Here is a 19,932-nt window from a genome sequence, read left to right as displayed (position 1 = left end):
GAGTTTATTTGCATTCAAAGTCTATACTCAAACAAACAATTGGCAAATATGCAAATATGCTCTTTGAGCCTTAATGTTGCAACTGAGTACTCAGTTATCCTGTTTGTTCAAAATGTGTTGTAATGAATTTTAATAAGGGAAAATGTTTCAAGAGGGTCGACATTTTTTCAAGAGGGTCAACATTTCTTACAATTTCTTTGGGTCTACTTTAAGCATTCACTAACATGTTTTGCCTTCATCACGGAGAAACAAGTTTCCAAGAGCACAGTTAAAATCGATAAATGTGACTCACCAACAGGGGCGGCACTAAACCCAGCAGGATCAACGGTTAGTGAACTTAACCAAATGCTTGAAAAAGTGTGAGTGATTTGCCAAGCAGTGCACTCCCATCTCACTCTCCTGGAAGTCCTCTGAGCCCCTGCCATCATGAACCTAAAGCTCCTCTTCTTTTGCCTCTTCTTGGCGGTGCTCCTCATACCTGCTGAAGTATGTATTCATTGTATATACAGCAATTGTGTAGCATTTAGCAAATGTATGGAGTGTTATTCGTAATGTTGTTTGATAAGGCTTTTTAATAAAATGTATCAACAGTATCTTGAAGTTTCTGTTAAACAAGATACATTAACTGCAACACATTTCTACTGCACATTATCTTTTATACTTATGACTAATAAGTACTGTCAAATTATTATTCAGCTAAAACGCAAAAAGAAAAAACATGATCATCATGCTGATGAGCTTCGAGGACATGGGCATCATAACCGCGACAAAAAAAGAGGAAGATTTGAGGACATAATTAACGGTTAGTGTCTCTGTGTTGTACTTTTGATGTATCTCGTTTTTATATATTTTCCTATGATGTGCAATTAGGGATGAATATATTACTGTTTTTTTACCATTCATGTAAATTCTGATTCTTTTCACTTGTTGGATTTGAGCATGAATGCTAAATCATTTGTGACATTTAGTTTTAAAGGGTAAAGGTGGGAGGATGGCAATAATACTTTACAATTTATTGAGTAAAATTATCTTTTTAGACATATTCTTTACGATCCGGGACGGAGCTGGGGATAATGATGATGACGATGATGACGAATCAAATTCCGACTGGCTTTTTGAACTTCAAGAGCCAGAAGGTAAGAGTGTTCAAACTATAGCCTGTCAACATAATATTGGAAAGCTCTGATTCCAGCTTATGTTCCCCTCTTGACTTTTCTCATTTCTTAGGCCATTGCGACCCAAACCCTTGCCTCCACAATGGAGTGTGTGAGGAAAAAGAGGGAAGGAAAAGGAACTTTGAATGTGATTGTCCCAAACCTTTCAAGGGAAAAAAATGCCAGAGAGGTTTGTAAAAAAGATAATTAGTACCATGTTTTTCTACCATGTCTTTGTATAAAGCAACGGTAAGTTAAAACTACTGTATCATCACAGGTCCAAAGGCTTGTAGAAGAGGTAGGTGCGGGCGTGGTGAATGTGTCCTGATTTCAAATCGCCCATACTACGAGTGCAAATGCAAGGCACCCTTCCAGCCTCCACACTGCAGAAGCTGTAAGAATTGGTCTTTGTCCAAAAATGAAAACAATGTATATTTCAACAAGTTGCTACAGTTATTGAGAGCACACTTTCACTGTGAACCGTTTTTCTCCAAAGATTCATTATGTGAGCCTAATCCATGTCGGAATGGTGGAAAATGCGTCAATGAAGGCAATGACTTTGACTGCCAGTGCCAAGCAGGGTTTAGAGGACGTTTCTGCCATGTTGGTAAATACGACAAGTGAAAATATTACTTTTCTTCTCACAACCCAATATATGCATAATTTTACTCATATACTGACTGAGTGAGGTATATGTCTTAGGCCCAGATGACTGCTATGTGGATGACGGAGAGTCGTATCGTGGCACTGTGAGTGAGACAGATGACGACCACGAATGCCTCTACTGGAACTCTCACTTCATCCTGGAGAAAGGAGTGGATCCCTTTAACTCCTTCGAGGACAAAGATGGACTTGGCCCTCACAACTTCTGCAGGTAGGGAGAACAAAACATTAATAAGTATAATAGCAGAGGACATCTACAGGAGGATGCTGAATCAAAAATGTTTCTATGACACAGAAACCCAGACGGAGAATCGATGCCCTGGTGCTTCTACAGAAAAGGCCCCAGCTTGTTGTGGGACACCTGTAATGTCACAGAGTGTCCCGTACCAACAGGTAAAGCTTCAGACGAGCCACTATGCAGAAACGCAGATATAGGCAGATACTGTGAGAATCACTGACATGAATTCAAAGATCAACGCAGACTGCTGTAGTGTTAATTCATCGTGCTATGGTCTAAAGCCCCCTTGGACAACTGTCATTTCTGATACTGAGCCATAGAAATACAATTTGATTGATTTTGATTGATTGATTGATTGATTGACCATCCAGGAGCACGTCACAAATAGCTCTACATTTCCACACATATATTTTACAGTTTGAAATGAATTGTTGGCCTCCTGAGCATGATCAAATCAGATCAATTTTATTTGCATATCACTTTTCATACACAAAGGTAACTCAAAATGCTTCAACATAGACAATTTACAAATAAAAACAATACTATCCCCCCCTTCCCAGGTAATAATCAGGTAACACATAAAAAAAACACTTAATACCATCTCTTTATTTTATATTATTATATTATTTTATAATTATTTTTATATTATATATATTATTTTATTCGTATATATATATCTATATATATATACATATATATAAATATATATACGAATAAAATAATACAAAACAATTCAGTTAAAAGCTAAATTAAAAACCTTTTACTCTAATATTTAATTATGTTAAACCCGTCTTTTGCAATGTTCAGATTTCTGTTCCAGAAATGCAATTTAGCATACTTCAAGCTCTCATGAGATAATGCCTCATTTGCATATTTAAACATTTAATTTGAGGAAAATGGTAATACAAACTAGAATTGTCTTAGTTGAAATAATCAACTTGGGAAGTTAAATGTTGCAATCTATTATTTAAATGTTTTACCCCATTCTTCTGCAGTGTCTCCACTGAAAAAATGTGCTTTCTTCTGTCATCTTCTTGTGCATGTGTTTTCAGGTGAGACGCCAACAGGCATCGTCCCAACAGACATTGCCCCAACGGACATTGCCCCAACTGTCATCGTCCCAGCTGTCATCGTCCCAGCTGTCATCGTCCCAGCTGTCATTGTCCCAACTATCATCGTCCCTACAGACACCGCCCCCCAGCCTGAAACACCTCCAATCGTCCCGGTAAACCCTGAAGACCCCACCCAGGCTCCAACAACTTCTCCTACACCAGCTAAGGAGACTTTCGTCCCAACCGCCACCCCTGGACCGCAGCAGTTCGCCACCTGCGGGGAGGCTCAGCCGAAAAAGAAAATTACCCGAATCTTTGGGGGTCTGAAGGTCCCTCCCGGGGCTGTACCCTGGCAGGTGTCCCTGCAAGTGAAACCAAAGAACTCCAACCAGCGCTTCACACACACATGTGGAGGAGTTCTCATCGAGAGCTGCTGGGTGCTGACGGCTGGACACTGCATGTAAGTACCAAACTATTGAGTGCAAATCAGCAAAAAACACAACACATTGGCTGATCATGGTAAACATATCACATAAAAGGGACAGTTCAACCTCCAGCCTTCTCTCAAGCTTAATGTAACTAGACAGTACTTGGCTTTTGGTGCTCAATGCCCCAAAAAATTAAACAGCAATGTCCCAATCCAGAAATCATGACGTGGTTATACTTAAGATCATTTACAGACCTTGTTGTGAGCAGATTTATCTATGAACCATAAAGAAGAAAGTGTGCAACTATACCAGAGGACACCATTCATGTTTAAATCTCACACAAGCAAAAGCAAGAGCCCCTCATCCATGAGAAGATGCAAGCTTTTTCTTGCGCGTCGATAAGGTAGAACGATACTAGTTCCTAAATGAAAAAGCTCACAACAGGGTCAACAGTATGTATGAGTAACTGTGTCAGGATCTCTGAAAAGGCATTGTTGTTGTATGTATTTTTGCCGCTTTGAGCATCACAAAGTAAGTGCTATTTAATTCCATACCTCCAACACTGGGCACATAGAATTCGGTCAAAAGAAAGAAAGTATCTTTCCTTTAATATTTATTGAATCATGTGTTATTTGTTTTTGTTGCACAGTCAACCAATGAAGGACATGCAGGTGGTTTTAGGAAGTCTGTCACTGAATGATGTGGAACCCACAGAGCAAGTCATAAAAGTTCAAGAGGCTATCCTGCATGAGAACTACAGAGAGACTAGTCAAGCTGTTTACAATGACATAGGTGAGCCAAGTCTCTCTCATTTTATACAAGCAAGGCATTTCTTACCAACAAGAGCATTTTGACTTCATTTATACTTTGGAACTTTGATCCTTTATAGTTGAATAAGGATTGGATGTGAGGATTTGTTGTAATCTTATCCAAATTTCATTTTCAAAGCCTTATTAAGGCTGGAAGGCACTGATGGTGTTTGTGCCAATGAGTCTCAGTTTGTGAAGACCGCCTGTCTGCCTGATGCCCAGCTGCCTGATGGGATGGAGTGTAAAATCTCTGGATGGGGTGCCACAGAAGAATGTAAGGCCATTTTCACATATTCATACACTTGATCAAATTAAGATTAGTTTATTTTAGAGGATTGATTGTTTGTTTTTTGTATATCCTTAATCTGTATTTGCACACAACCCCTGACAGTTTTGTTGCATTTGTTAATTGTTCTCTCTCTGCAGCTCTAACTGGTTCAAACCACCTGCTGGAGGCCAATGTAATGCTGATTAACCAGGAGAAGTGCGCTGAACCCGATATTTATGGCCGCGTCCTGGATAACACGATGTTCTGCGCTGGCCACCTGATGGGAGGGGTAGATTCCTGTCAGGTTAGTAGAGGAAAATTCCCATCGGTCAAAATATCTGCATGACTTACTTACTTTCCTGCAGTAAACTTTTAAAACGTGTGTGTGTTTATGCTATCTGGTCAGCTGTTTGCTCGTGTTTCAGGGTGATTCTGGAGGACCATTAACATGTGAGCAGAACACCAACAGCGTTGTTTATGGTCTGGTGAGTTGGGGAGACAAATGTGGAAGGAAGAACAAGCCCGGGGTCTACACAAGGGTCACTCACTTCCTGGACTGGATCAGGTCAAAGACTCAAGCAGTATCTGCATAAGCAAACTCTCTTACTCAGCATCTTGTCAGTGTAGCAAAGGACTTGGCTAGCAAGTCTTACTCATCATGAGCTTTTTGGTTATACGCAGTTGTATCTGGTATTCAAATACCATTTTAAATTCCTATGTTTCTTAATAAAACCATCCTAAGAAATTAAGAAAATGTGTAATTTCTGTTTAATGTGTTACGTCAGGAACAGATCAAAATTCTGAAATCTACTATCAAATAAATGTCATATTTCTTTGTTTTTTCCCCTGAATCTTTACTTTTATTCTAGCCAAGGTGATCCAAAAGGTATTAAAATGACCAGTGTGGAGAAAAAGGAAAACACTCGATACATTTCAAATGTGACAAACCAGAGACATGAGAAATGGTGTCATATTTTCTTACTCAAGCTCAGTTTTCCTTAGTCTCTCAAGAGGAATTACATTATAATTGTAAGTCAGTTTTGAGAGGAATGTTGGAAAATAACCTCCATCCCAATCCTTCATTGAAGAAATGTGTTCAAATGCATCAGTGATGATGGCACAGTTACAGTATATGAGGACTAAAATCATTTATATAATCGACATGATTACATTTTCTTATTTTGTCACCACCTTTTAGGCTGACAATGTCTTGCATAGTTCTGGCTATTATGAGCCACAAAAAATGCTCCAGCTTCAAAGTCTATGAAAGTCCTGGGTGACAGATGATTGGGTATTTTGTGTGCTTCAGGGCAGCAATTTTGTAAGGCCACTGACATGTGAGAATGAAGACACGCATGTCCTCAATGGTCTGGTGAGCCGAGGGGACAGTGGTACAAAGAACGAGCCTGTGGTTTACGCACGGTCCATTTACTGCCTCAACTACATCAAGTAAACATGAGAGCTGCTAAGCTGCTGACCGAGAAGAAAGACTTTACCACAGAACAAAAGTGCTCTTTGAGGGAAGGTGCAGCCGATACCACTTATTAAATATTTACTGCTCATGACACTGAAAAAACAATATAGAAACGACTATGAATCATGACACCAATATTTATTACTTAAGAACTTTCTATAAAACATCAGCTTTATAGGATCACAATGATATAGTATCAGAACATCATATTGCTGCTGATATGTTCATTATCTTTAACTGCTCTCGTTATTACTTCAATATAGAGGTAGGTAAATTCCTTCATCATAGTTTACCGGGACAGATCCAGACAGAAGAACTATGTTTGAAATGTTCCTAAGGTTATTTAATGAGAGCAAAAACCCAATAAACATGGAAAAATGTGATGAACACACATCATCAGTAAGCCATTTTAGTCTTTGCCCCCATTTCTGTTTACATCCCAGGGGTCCTTAATCCAAAACATGGTAAGAGGCTGCATGTTCAGTCCATTTAAATCAATGCAGGGGTTCAACATGGGGTAAAGAGGCTCAGTGCACTGCACACAGAAAGAGTGAATCAGGGTCATTGCATCAGCGTCGTAGAATGACAGCTCCCCCTTCTGGAGATTTGCCAGTATGCCCAGCTTTCTGATTCTCTTTCCCACCGACAGCAGCTTCTCCTGGGTGTCATGGCAGGCCAGGTACTTCCCGTCCCCATGGTAGATGCACCAGGATGTGTTGTTTACGCCCAGGCTGGAGGAACTGTAATTTGGAGCATCTTTTTTATCGACTGGCTCTGTGGTCAAACCCATTAGCCAGTAAGGTTTCTCCTGAACAATGACCTCCCAGTAGTGCTGACCAGTAGTGAAACTTTCCTGAGCAAGGACACTGCACTGGGAGTCATATGGCTGAGGGCTCTGTGCTTCACTGACAGACGGCCTTCTCCAGTACACTTGTTTCCTATCCTGGGATATTTCCAGTTTCGGATGGGCTGACTTGGAGTCCAGAGCAGGAGAACTTAGATCTGTAAATAAAAAAATATACTGTCGGTACACAACTAGTGGAGGTTGATTTTAGACTGCATAATATTAGATGCTTTCATTACATGACCACATCCTGGGAAAGTGTTGGGACAGAGCCACTGAGAGGTCATCCACCAGCCTCTCTACTGTTCTCAGCTTTTCAAGGTCACACAGATCTTTGTCTACTTCCTGGATTGGTGCTAAATCGAAAGGGTCACTAGAAAAAAGAACAGAAAACCATGATAAGGAAATAAATGGAATGTGGTAATTACAAACAGAGTGACCGTTTACTCACCAACGATTCTGTGCAGTGATTTGCTGTTGAAAAAAGAAACAGATCATTTGGGCTTGCACATATCGCGATAGCAGAACACATTTGTACACATAGACGGATTATGAGGCAATGGGTTCCTGTGCATCTATTTGTATTGTTTTTGTGTCTCTTTATGGTCTTTTTAAAACTGTTATTGGTTGTGTTACATCTTCTTTTGCTTCTCTTTTGATCATTTTGTGTCTCTCTGTATATGTTTTATGATTCAACGTGGTGTTATTGTGTCTGTATTTGGTTGTATTATGTCTCTTTTGTTTTTTTTCCACATCCTTTAGTAGTCATTTTGTGTCTCTTCTGTGGACTGATATGTCTCTTTCTGATTGTTTTGCATCTCTTTGAGGTTGTGCAACATCTCTTTTTGGTAAAGTATTGTGTCTGTCTTTAGTTGCAATGCATGTGTTGGTAGATGTACTTCTCTTGTTGGACTTATTTGGTTTCTTAATTTGACGTTTTTTGACTCCTTCACAGGTCATCTTGCTTCCCTGTGGCAATGGAATACCCCTTTTTGAGATCGCAATAAAAAATGTTGGGTCTGGCCTAGGGATCCCCTAACCAGCTGAGACCCTGCACATGCCCAGGAAGCCTGTTCATTAATCCGTCTATGTTCGTACAAGACATTTACCTGTAGGAATCGCAGCTCATTTGTTTCTCGGAGAAGTGATTTGCTGGAGGCCCTCAGGCTGTCTATCTCTTTGATCTGAGCCTCCATGCTGCCTCTCTGGGCCTCCAGCCACTCTGTCATGTACGTCTCCTCTGCGTCTATAATCTGCATCATAAGACGCTCATCCCCGTCCAGCACAACACGGATCCTGCTGTACTTGTCTGAGATTCTCTCTCTGAAATCTGCAGCAGACTTCTAAGAAATACAAAACAAAAAAAACACATTATTTAAGAAATGGTTCCAAATATAAACGGAATACACTTAGAAAACGAAAATGTTAACTTTTATCGGATGTATTATGTTTACAAATTTCACATCACTGCATTAGGTTAGTCAAAAGAAATAATATTAAGATGTTTTTACATTTTATTTAAACGTAATATTATTGCTTTCAACTAACCTAATTATGGGAAATCTATTGACATAATACATTTAATTAAAGTAAACTTTTCAGTTTTTTCAATGTAGAAGAGGGTATTCTTTGGATGACTGTACCAGTGTTTGAGTATACAATGACTCCAAGTCCTTAATGGCATGTTCTGCTTCATTTCTCCTCTTCAGCAGTTTGTTCATGGTGGCCTCTAATATGCTCTGTAGACAGAAATACAGCAGGCCTATAGAACATAAATAATCCTGAAAATACCAAATGAATAAAACTTAGCATGATGACAAATCGCTATCTGTACTCACCTTGAAATCTGCGCAGGCTTCTTGGAGTTGTACTGCTTTGTGGTTCTTGTGCATGCCAACCAGGAGACACAGGCAGCACACAGGGACCCTCTCCTCCATGCAGAACAGCTTGAGCTCATCACGGTGCTCCCTGCACTTCAGAGACAGCGGATCGTCCGTCACCTCCACCACTGTGTGCTCCCTCAGAGCAGTTCTCTGCTGGTGAAGCAGGGCGTGGGCCTGGCATAGTGAGGCATCGCAGGTCAGACAGGTCTTTATGGCCACCGATGGCGTCTCTATGCAGTGATCACAGTGGATAGTCGAAGATGACGTAGTTGCCCTGCTTTGAGTAGTTGTCCTTTGCTCTGCTGTTGACGGCCGGTTAGTGGCGAGGTCCTTTACTTTGGTCTGAAGGCTGGTGTTGACCTCCAGAGTGAGGTTAGAGGGAAGGAATATCTGACACTCTGGACAGAAGAAAGGAGCCTTGTCAGACCCGTCTGTTCCCCAGACAGCTCGGATACAGGTGAGACAGAAGTCATGTCCACATGGCAGCGTTACAGGATCTGTAAAGAAGTCCTGGCAGACGGGACACTTTAAAGTTTCCTCAACAGGGTCCATGCTGTAGCTCTGCAAGCAGCTGTTACGGCTTCTCAGTGTGCACTCCTGGCCTCTCTGCTCATGAATGTTTCACAGGACTCTCTTGGCATGCACTCATTCACTCGCATGCCTCAGTGTCAGGTTACTAAAAATGAGATGACATCTTTCACTCGCTGATTTAAGCCATCAACGCTCAGGAGTCCCCACACAATTGAATGGTGGACTAAGGGAATTTAATTACAAAATATTTGTTATAATGCAATACTATTCAAATGTAATCAAACAAATTAATTAATCTAGTCAGATCTGACTTTGAGTAATGTACATTTACACTATAATCTGAACTCAAGGTGAACTTTCTAGATTTTTCAGGAGATTTTTCAACAGCATCTGAAGGTCTTCAGTTTTTACTGGTTTTTACTGGAGTGTCATGGCGTGAATCTTGATTTGAGATTATTTTGTACAAAATGTGCCAATATTAATGTTCAGTAATAATTAAAGCAGTTATAAAGTTAAACAGAATAACACTACTTATATGATATGCTTTTGTACATAATTAAAACATGTTTACTTAAAATATGTTAATTTCGTTAAAATAAATCTCCTTCATTCAATTTCAGAGGTGCAATTATGTTTAAGGTTTAACTGAATCAATATTTTCATTGTAAAACATGGTCCATCAAAAACATAATTTAATTGTTTGTAGATGTACATTTGTATATATTTACACTAATTGGTTGTGTGTCTTAACTTCGACAAAACTTCAACTATTTATCAAATACTTAGGCCCATTCCCAAACCGCCCCCTACACCCTACCCCTACACCCTACTCCTCCGTTTGCGCGTTCACGCGGAGGGTCCGCCATATTGAGGGCTGTTCCAAACCAACGAGTGTGGAGCGGTGTGGAGGGGGAGTGGGCTATCAAGCCCTCAAACAGCTGTCCATTCTACAATTAGGTCAGCCTTGTCTGCTAGTCCTTTGTGCTTTGTCTCATCAGATCAAATTCGTTCCTCAATTTAATGTTTGTATGGTAGACTTCTCAATAATTAATAACGGCCATGAGTTGATCATCTCCCATTCAAGTGTAGCTTGACAGCGTACGGTCATGATGCCAATTATCTTTGTTTTCGTAAGCAATCCTGGTCTTCATTTTAGTCTCGCGAATGTACCTTACTTACCTGCTTGAGAGTGATGCTCCTGTGTCTACTTTACTTGTTACAAACTGTTTTACCGGCGAGCCGTGATGGATTCCTATATGTCGGTATTCCTCTCCTTTGTGCCCTGTCTGGTCACTGTGTGTGTTGTATGTGTTGGCCTGTATTTGAGGTTATGTCCTACAAACGATTTGATGAACATTTGTCTCAAAGGCTGACATAGGACTGCTGTGTGTGTCACAGCTGAGGCCGTCCAACATCCTGACAGAGTTCAGTCGTGGCGACCTCAGCCGGCAAAGAGTTAGCGCTCCTTACGAACGAACCATCGTGTACAGAAGGCTTCAGTGAGGAGGTCTTCGATCCGGTCTAGGAAGGACCGGTAAGTCTTTGGTTCTCACCTTGTCCGATCGGTTCAATCCACCGTCCACAGTCTGCAGTATCTCTCTGGGGCGGAATTGTAATTATGGCGGTTGTCTAAACCTCCTTTAACATGGGCACGGCGTTTCGTATTACACCCTTTATTATACTTCCTGCGCTTTAGTGGTGTACACGTCGGAGCTTTATATGGGGTGTTTGTCCTGCGCTCGGAGCCATTCTTAAGGTTCATTACGACCTCAACCTTGTCAGGAAGCCGCGTGAGCTACTCAATCATAGGATACTTTATAACCGACCTTCGGTCAAAAGGAGCGCTAAAACTNTTAATGAATCGAATGCGTGTGAACGGAAGACTTTTTTGCGTTTGCGTATGCGTTTTACCGTATGCGTCCTCGTGGGGCCGGGGTCTAAGCCAAACTATATCCGGTCACAGAGATCTGCTATTTTAAAGTAAAGTCAACACATATCGACCCTAATATAGTCTATATTAAGAACGAGAAAAGTCTTAACATATATATTGTTTTTTGTAAACATATGACAAATGTGTGAGGGTGATGACGTCAGAGCATCGTCCTATGTGCCAGGGCTTAGCCCCGGACAGCCCCAGCCCAATTTAACCCCTGGGTATTTGTGAGGGAGCTCCTATATGGCATTACCCCGCTGAAGCTCACCAAAGTTTAATATATTTCATAGTTCAAAGATTTGTCAATTGTTTTGTTTATTGGTCAAATACTGGTTTCTGAGGAGTTTCACTGGAATCAAAGAGCACAGAGTACAGAAGCAACAAAGCAGCATACTGCATTAAACCTGACCTTCACAGAGAGGTTGAAGTTCATGTGGAAAGGAGGCTTCAGTAGTCTGTCTGCACTCTGTTTAGTTGTGCTATCTTACAATCAATATAGTAAATGTGAGGTAAAGTGTGTAGCCAATGTAACCGGTTAGAACTCAAAGTTGCGATGAGGTCTTAAAATGTATGGAAAGGGTCTTAAAAAAGGTCTTAAAAGGTATTACATTTGACCTCAGGATTCCTGCATATACCCTGTAATACAAATGATCCCAATACGTATGATTGTATGAACTATGAAAAGATCTTAAAATCAATACAAATGTATTTATTATAAACGTTAGTCTTTAACACCTATATCACCATTCAAAGATCTTTTATAAGTTGAACAAACCCCACACAGCTCAGTGAATCGTTGACTTTATTTGATCATTTCAGTAAAAACTAACGTTCNTATTTCTCTTTCTGATTATAATACTGATGAACGTTAAAAAAAACAAAAAAAACCACTTGGGCAATTTACCACATACGTTTTAAAATGCTTAATAAGCACCGTAACTTTCATGATATAATTTCTCCGTCATAATCGTTTGTGTCCGTGAACGGCCGACTGTTGTGTGACGTCAAATGCTGCGGCTGCAAGGCATTGTGGGGCAGGATTTTCTCCTCTCCTTTTGGTTAGGGAGGTCCAGTGGTTCCTAAACTAAAGGAGGTTATAAAGAAAGTTTGAAACCTACTTTCCTATCATTCTAGACTCTAGAGAATTCGAACGGCACTTATCATGGCTGCAACTGAGGGACTTCCGGGTCATTTCACTCGGTTAGGAAGGTTCCTAAGCTAAATGGACTATTCGACTGCAGCCAAACAAGCCTGTTATACATGTTTACTCCTCCCTCCCTTGTGCTTAGACTTCCCTAAACTACGTGAGCATCCACCCATCAATAGAACAATTTCTATGTACGTAAAGACTGTTTTTCGTAATCCCCTTCTGACAACATGAACGTAGCCAGACATTCAACGTAAAAGACGTTCGAGCATACCACAGTTACGACACATCCCAAACGATCCCAAATAACGTGGGATGTGGATGTGGCAGCTAGGCACCGGCTGACTACGTGTCTCCAGCAGTACTGCACTCATAAGTGTAGTTGTAGTTGAGTTTCTAGACTTTCTTATTTACAGGTAAGGAGTATTCTTTTTAACATGTATTAGGTCCATTTAGTCGAACATAGCAGCTGAGCTAAGCAGTGAGGTAACTCACAATAGCTAATGTTAGCTAACGTGAGCTAGCCACAAGTACATGTTGACAGCAGGAACTCTACACATTTAGCTACAATATGTTAGCCCTATTTACTAACCTGCAAACTTCAGCTGCTTTACACGTTAGAGTTTAAATATGTGAACAGCACATGTATTATTTAGCTTTTAGCTAATGCTTCTATGCTAACAAATCAAAATAACACCATCAACTCTCGGTCAGTGTGTCAAGTTTTACACAATGCTGATAACCTCATGGCTGGCAGATGATGCAACGCTTTCCTGTGAGACTAAAACAATTACATAGTGAAATGTAACTTCATTGTTCAGTATTTAATATTATTTTTTTCTCATTTAGTCTATTGTACTTTTATATATTTCTCCTCTCCTGAATTACTTAGCACATTAGTCTTGCAACATTCTGTCGCACTATTTTATTTCTATTCTGTTATTTCTTGCACTATTTTTTATTGTTTTTAATTAGTTTGACTGTTTTATGTCTATATAATTATGTTGCATTGTTGGAACTCAATATTGTAATTGTCATCACTACACTGTAGCTACTGTGCATAACAAATAAAGCCTTTGAATCTTGAATAATGTTAAAATTAATAATGTTAGTATATTTTATGTTTAGTATGGCGAGGATGGCCAACCATTCAGCCTGTCTATTTTACATGTTTAATTGTACCGTTATTTTACCAGGATAGGTCTCATTTATATTACACATCTCTTTTCAAAGAGATTTCTGGTCCAACATAGGCAGCGGCACAGTTACAGACAACTTACAACAGTCACTATCATATCCAACAGCTGCTTATCTCAGATGGGGTTATCACAAGGTTACAGTAACCTGACACTGTTTTGTGTTTACAGCTGTCCTCAAGTTTAGGTGCCATGTTTGCCAAACTGGCCTTGGGCTCTCGCCTGCCATCCACAATCCGGCGGTCAAATGTCTATCCAGCTTCCATCAGAGCATATTCCCAGATTAAATGTAAGTTACCAGCCTACTTATTTGTCATACTGGACCTGCACACGATTCTCATTGTCTCTTTGATCTGCTTGCTATAATATGCTCTTTGGTGCATGATGATGTGTAGTAAAACATGACTTTGTTATGCTCTTCAGTCCCACGTCCCCATGGGCAGTGTTTTGTCCACCGCAGCGAGTTAAAGCAGGCCAAACGTATTGTAGTGAAGCTGGGGAGTGCTGTGGTGACACGCGACGAGTGTGGTCTGGCTCTGGGACGCCTGGCCTCAATAGTAGAGCAGGTAACGCCACTTTTATATTGTTGATACAATTATTTGGGGCTCTACTAAGAATACAAAAAATAAGAATTGATATAAGCTGTGAAAGCAGAATGTTATAGCATTTTTGTGTCTCGTCAGGTGGCCATGCTGCAGAATCAAGGCAGGGAGATGATGATTGTCACCAGTGGTGCTGTGGCGTTTGGGAAGCAGAGACTGAGGCATGAGATCCTGCTGTCTCAGAGCGTCAGACAAGCCTTGCATTCTGGACAGAACCAACTCAAAGAAATGGTGAATAATAATCCTAATATAAACACTTCTTAAATTGTATTATCAGTCTTGGTAACTTCAGTGAAATCTCTGTTTTTCAGACGGTTCCAGTTCTTGAAGCAAGGGCGTGTGCAGCTGCTGGACAGAGCGGTCTGATGGCATTGTATGAAGCTATGTTCACCCAGTACAGCACCTGCACTGCACAAGTATGTACTCCATTTTTCTCACAAACGCTGACACAGTTTGAAATGTCATTAATGTCTTTGAATCTCTGTCCATGTCTGTAGATTCTGGTTACCAATCTGGATTTCCATGATGAGCAGAAGCGTCGCAACCTGAACAGCACGCTCCACGAACTGCTGCGGATGAACATAGTTCCTATCATCAACACCAACGATGCTGTCGTTCCTCCCCCTGTTCCCAACAGTGACCTGCAGGGGGGAAATGTGGGTATTGTGTGTTGGGCATGCTGGGAATGATGAATGTGGTCCAGAATTGTGATGGTGGATTGCTTAAATCATGCGTAAATGAAAGACATATGTTTTTCATCACTAACATTTCAACCCACAATAACGCATTACTTATTGGACACATGGTTTTCATTTTAAAAGCTGCTTTAAATGTTGGGCACTCATTCAAAGTGTGGTGGTCTTTTGTTCTGCTTTTGTATGGTGCACACACCTGCTTGTGTTTTTTAGAAAGAGGTGTTGTTTGCTTTGCAACTGATTGGGACTAGGATCCTTTTGTTGCATGGTAGCAACTGATAAACTCTTGTTCTACAGTATGATGTTAGGTAATATGTTTTTCTTTTTGAGGTTTAATGACATTTCTGTTTGTATTTCAGGTAATAAGCATCAAAGATAATGACAGCTTGGCTGCACGACTGTCTGTTGAAATGAAAGCCGACCTGCTCATTGCCCTCTCTGATGTTGAAGGTACAAAAATCACCACTTAGTTCGTGAATCATAATGATTAACTTTACTTAACTTTGCTTATGTCTTATGTGACTATGAGAAAAGAAGGTCGTATCAAGGTTTTCTTAGCTTTCTTTTGGGACTTGATAACAGAAACTGGAAGACATTTGCCAGGTAGAGGGGGGCAAAAGAAAGATGCTAATGAGATAATGTACTTAATAGGAAATGTAGAATACATGTTTTTAAGCCTCTTCTTTACTTGAGGCTAAAAGTTAGGATAGCTCAGCATCAGGTACCCTGATTTTGTTTTTTGTGGGTTCCCAAAACAACACAGAAGAGTAATGCTAAATCACAGGAGTACTTTGAATAGTTAATCAGGAATCAAAATATTCATAGGTTTATCAAAATAATATAAATGTTTTGTTTACTGTCTTGATTCTTTTAATAAAATGTTATCAATATAAAGGATTAAACAAGAACAAATCTGTCCCACAGGCTTATACGACAGACCCCCAGGAACAGATGATGCCAAGCTCATTGATATATTCTATCCTGGAGATCAGCAGTCCATCACCTACGGCACTAAGTCCAGAGTCGGCATTGGCGGCATGGAAGCCAAGGTCAGCCTGACGATCAATATTGTATCTAAAAGTGTTGACATGAATAAGTTGGTTAAATTATGAAAAATGTGCATTATACTCAATCATGTCCTCTGAACAGGTGAAAGCAGCCCTCTGGGCTCTTCAGGGCGGGACGTCTGTTGTCATCGCTAACGGCACAAATCCTAAAGTCACAGGCCACGTCATCACAGACATCGTGGACGGGAAGAAAGTTGGCACCTTCTTCTCTGAAGTGAAACCTGCAGGTATGGCGTAACATCATCTGGGAAGAATATTTTGCCTACTTGTTGTGTTTGTGTTTTTATATTTCATGAGTTTTATTGACACCAACAGGTCCAACTGTGGAGCAGCAGACTGAGATGGCCCGGCATGCTGGCAGGACTCTGGCCTCACTGGACCCTGAGAAGGTGAGTTCTCTGCCCCCTCAGTGTGGTCTGGACTAAATTATTTCATATGAACACCATGATCTCCTGGAGTCCACTCAATTATTTTAAGGTTCGATTGCAGTATACATATATATGTGGGTTTTCTTTTTATTTCTTTAGCATGAAATATTAAGGAATCCAAACATTTATGAGGATTATTTTAAGGTTACACTTCCTGAACAAAATGTATATTATACCTCCAACGTGTTATTCCTAAATGAATTTTGACATGAATACAATAGGGAGAGACAATCTCTTGGTCAGCACAAACAATTAACATGAAAACTGGGGGAAAAAAGTGAATCATTTTCAAAACAGGAAGCAAAGGGTTGCCAAACTCATTAATTGTTTACAAATACTGGTTGTAGCTTTAAATACTCTTGATTGGGGTATTTGTTAATCCTATCGAGGTGTTTGTTTTTCTAGAGAGGAGAAATCATCTGCCATCTTGCTGATATGCTTACGGAGAAGAAAGAGGAGATTCTCAGTGCCAACAGGAGGGACATGGAGTTAGCAACAACATCAGGTACGGAGGGTGTTGAGAAGACCCATTGTCCACCTTAATCTACAGCTGCATGCTATGCTCTCCCTTAAATGCAGTGACTCCGTACCACTTCCACATGTGCCAGTGTGCATTAGCTTTGTTATCTGTGAAGGGCTTAAGATTGCATGATACTTATATTTCTATCATTTTGAGTCATTGATTGTGTTGTAGTGAGTAGGGTATGTACTCCCTAAATGTAGTTTTCATTCCTTTTTTTGATGCCTCAGCTTGCCAAAAGCATACAGTATTTTATGTACAGATCTTTAGACTTTTGCATTATCAGAGTTTTTATTAAAAAAAATCGTGCAGGTCGTCTCTCCCAGCCAATGATCGACCGCCTGAGTCTGTCAACCTCTAAGCTGAACAGCCTTGCCATCGGCCTCCGTCAGCTCGCAGTGTCCTCACAGGACAGCGTGGGTCGGGTGCTGAGGAGGACCAGGGTGGCCAACAACCTTGAGCTGGAGCAGATCACTGTCCCTATCGGTGTCCTGCTGGTCATCTTCGAGTCGCGTCCAGATTGTCTCCCACAGGTCAGTAAAGCCCACCGCTCAGCATGTAGAGCTACACCGTTAGCTGCTGGTTTTGGAGACATTGCACATCTTTACCATTGATTGTAAAACTCACATATTTATGTTATTGTGTTCCAGGTGTCTGCTCTGGCTATTGCCAGTGGAAATGCTTTGCTGCTGAAGGGGGGTAAAGAAGCTTCTCACAGCAATAAAATTCTTCATCAACTCACTCAGGAAGCACTTTCCATTCATGGAGTCGCAGATGCCATTCAACTGGTAAATAATAATAATAACTATAAACGTTTTTATATAGCACCTTTCATGCAAGATGCAGCCCAAAGTTGATCATTGAGTTATGACTACACATAGTGAGTTTGTAAATAATAACATTCTGTGACATTCACCCTGACGTATAGGTGAGCACACGTGAAGAGGTGGAGGATCTGTGCAGACTGGACAAGTTAATCGACCTGATCATTCCAAGGGGCTCGTCGGAGCTCGTCCGGAGCATCCAAAGGGCGGCTAAGGGTATTCCTGTGCTGGGCCACAGCGAGGGTGTCTGTCACGTCTACATCGACAACGATGCCAGCATAGACAAAGCTATAGAGATTGGTACGTGGTACTTTATGGTCCGACTGTGATAGTAGAACAAATGTTGTTTACATTTCTGCTATGGTTTGGTTTCAAAGTTGTAGAAATGGGATACAAAATATATTTTTCCTATTTGAGCAGTTGTAATTCTATTTTTTAGATGTTTCCAAAGGGTTATTAACTGCTAAATTAATATAAGATGACTAACTTATTTCTCATTCCAGTCAGAGACTCCAAATGTGACTACCCTGCAGCCTGCAATGCCATGGAGACTCTCCTTATCCACAAGGATTTACTGCGCACTCCTATGTTTGACCAGATGATTGACATGCTGAGAACACAACATGTAAGAAACAAACACACAGACACTCAAACTTACTAAGTATTACGCATCACAATTGAAGGGTATGTGTTTACATTTTAAATGAATCTCCAGCAACTGTCTCGAGTGCTAGGCGTTTGTTTCAGTACAGTGAATCGTTTTTTTGGACTCATTTATTTACTTATTCTGTTGATAAATCTTTGCTTTCTTTCAGGTGAAGATCCATGCCGGCCCTCGGTTTGCGTCGTATTTAACTTTCAGCCCATCCGAGGTGAAGTCCCTGAGGACAGAGTATGGGGACCTGGAGTGCTGCATTGAGGTGGTAGACAGCATGTCGGATGCTGTGGATCACATCCACAAATACGGCAGCTCCCACACGGATGTCATTGTTACAGAAAATGAAGAGACGGCTGAACAGTTTCTGCAGCAGGTGGACAGCGCCTGTGTGTTCTGGAACACCAGCACTCGCTTTGCCGATGGCTACCGCTTTGGCCTAGGTAAGTACCGTGCCAGGCATGACGACATACATCCTTGGAACTAACTTATAACTTTCTTGAAGATAGGTCAGGAGAGTTCATTCTACTTTTCTTCTCTTGCAGGAGCTGAGGTTGGTATCAGTACAGCCCGGATACATGCCAGAGGTCCAGTAGGTCTGGAGGGGCTTCTGACCACCAAATGGGTCCTTCGAGGGGAAGGGCACACTGTGGCTGACTTTTCTGAACAAGGCAGTATGAAATACCTTCATGAAAACATCCCTGTCTCCCAGGGGAACTTTATCGCCCGACCAAAGAGCCATCAACAGGAGTAACTGATTTCTACGCAGAGTTTATTTAAAGGTTTGGTTTTGCCAGTAACACTTCAACTTTTTAGCCGCTGCTTCATCATCAACATCATCATCATCCACTATGCCGTAGCAGAAAATTTGCATGCAGAATAGAGGATACTTTACCTGGACGACCTGTTCATAAACTTGTGAATCAATTTATATTTAAAACTCCCTGATATCTCCTGAGACAAAGAGTGTAACGATACAAATAAACTTATTCAATTTTCTGTGACCAGTGCACACAAAATGTGTGCAAACGCAACGCTGTTTCGTCTTCAAGGTCCTTTTATAGTAGCATTGGCCTGGCCGGGATTTTGTGAATTATTTTTCTATGTAAAAACTTTTTTGTAATTTACTGTATGTGTTTTTTCTGCTGGATGTTGGTTATGATTGATTTTTTTTTTCTGTCCTTTTTCCTCCCACAAATGATTTAATAAACAATCTGTACAGTTCTCTACTCTTGATTTCTGGTTTTGCATCATATTGTCTCTTTAAAAAAATGCATTCAGTATTCATTCATTTGACTTATTAACCAATTGAATTGAGAACTTTAGTATTTAGTCATTCTAACATTTAAATGCTTAACAGATTAATAATTTAAGCCAAAACAATATTTGCACCGAGGCCAATCACAACCTTGTTACGCCACTGTACACAGAGATGCTGTATGAGAAACCAATGTGAGTTTGGAAAATTGCACAATATAAATCTATTCTAGTATACCTCAACAATGGAATTATGATCAGTAG

The 19,932-nt window shown here is 40.6% G+C and overlaps 3 protein-coding genes across 3 annotated transcripts; 2 read left to right on the top strand and 1 right to left on the bottom strand.

Moving 5' to 3' along the window:
* The first annotated feature begins 56 nt into the window (after positions 1 to 56).
* Positions 57 to 5,449, top strand: habp2 (hyaluronan binding protein 2). Its single transcript, XM_010774739.1, has 13 exons — positions 57 to 486; positions 697 to 802; positions 1,038 to 1,136; positions 1,228 to 1,344; positions 1,432 to 1,548; positions 1,651 to 1,761; positions 1,857 to 2,028; positions 2,113 to 2,210; positions 3,108 to 3,567; positions 4,185 to 4,327; positions 4,484 to 4,618; positions 4,771 to 4,916; positions 5,038 to 5,449. Exons 1-13 carry the CDS (start codon positions 427 to 429, stop codon positions 5,203 to 5,205), a joined length of 1,932 nt encoding a protein of 643 aa, XP_010773041.1. The 5' UTR covers positions 57 to 426; the 3' UTR covers positions 5,206 to 5,449.
* Positions 5,450 to 6,209: 760 nt separating this feature from the next.
* LOC104948544 (E3 ubiquitin-protein ligase TRIM41-like) lies at positions 6,210 to 9,365 on the bottom strand. Its single transcript, XM_010774744.1, has 6 exons — positions 8,769 to 9,365; positions 8,574 to 8,669; positions 8,040 to 8,273; positions 7,382 to 7,404; positions 7,170 to 7,303; positions 6,210 to 7,088 (listed from the first exon to the last, which is right to left on the bottom strand). The coding sequence occupies exons 1-6, from the start codon at positions 9,363 to 9,365 to the stop codon at positions 6,496 to 6,498; spliced, it is 1,677 nt and encodes a 558-aa protein (XP_010773046.1). The 3' UTR covers positions 6,210 to 6,495.
* Positions 9,366 to 12,576: 3,211 nt separating this feature from the next.
* Positions 12,577 to 19,635, top strand: LOC104948536 (delta-1-pyrroline-5-carboxylate synthase-like). Its single transcript, XM_010774738.1, has 17 exons — positions 12,577 to 12,840; positions 13,792 to 13,909; positions 14,044 to 14,186; positions 14,304 to 14,453; positions 14,534 to 14,638; positions 14,720 to 14,878; positions 15,277 to 15,367; positions 15,842 to 15,966; positions 16,067 to 16,211; positions 16,300 to 16,373; positions 16,818 to 16,917; positions 17,245 to 17,465; positions 17,583 to 17,720; positions 17,861 to 18,056; positions 18,260 to 18,381; positions 18,572 to 18,854; positions 18,957 to 19,635. The coding sequence occupies exons 2-17, from the start codon at positions 13,813 to 13,815 to the stop codon at positions 19,163 to 19,165; spliced, it is 2,358 nt and encodes a 785-aa protein (XP_010773040.1). The 5' UTR covers positions 12,577 to 12,840; positions 13,792 to 13,812; the 3' UTR covers positions 19,166 to 19,635.
* Positions 19,636 to 19,932: the final 297 nt, after the last annotated feature.

The sequence above is a fragment of the Notothenia coriiceps genome, unplaced genomic scaffold, assembly GCF_000735185.1.
Source record: "Notothenia coriiceps isolate Sejong01 unplaced genomic scaffold, NC01 NC01_scaffold00014516, whole genome shotgun sequence".
Lineage (NCBI taxonomy): Eukaryota > Metazoa > Chordata > Actinopteri > Perciformes > Nototheniidae > Notothenia > Notothenia coriiceps.
The sequence above is the reverse complement of the archived record's forward strand: the minus strand, read 5'-3'. Positions and strand labels throughout refer to the sequence as shown.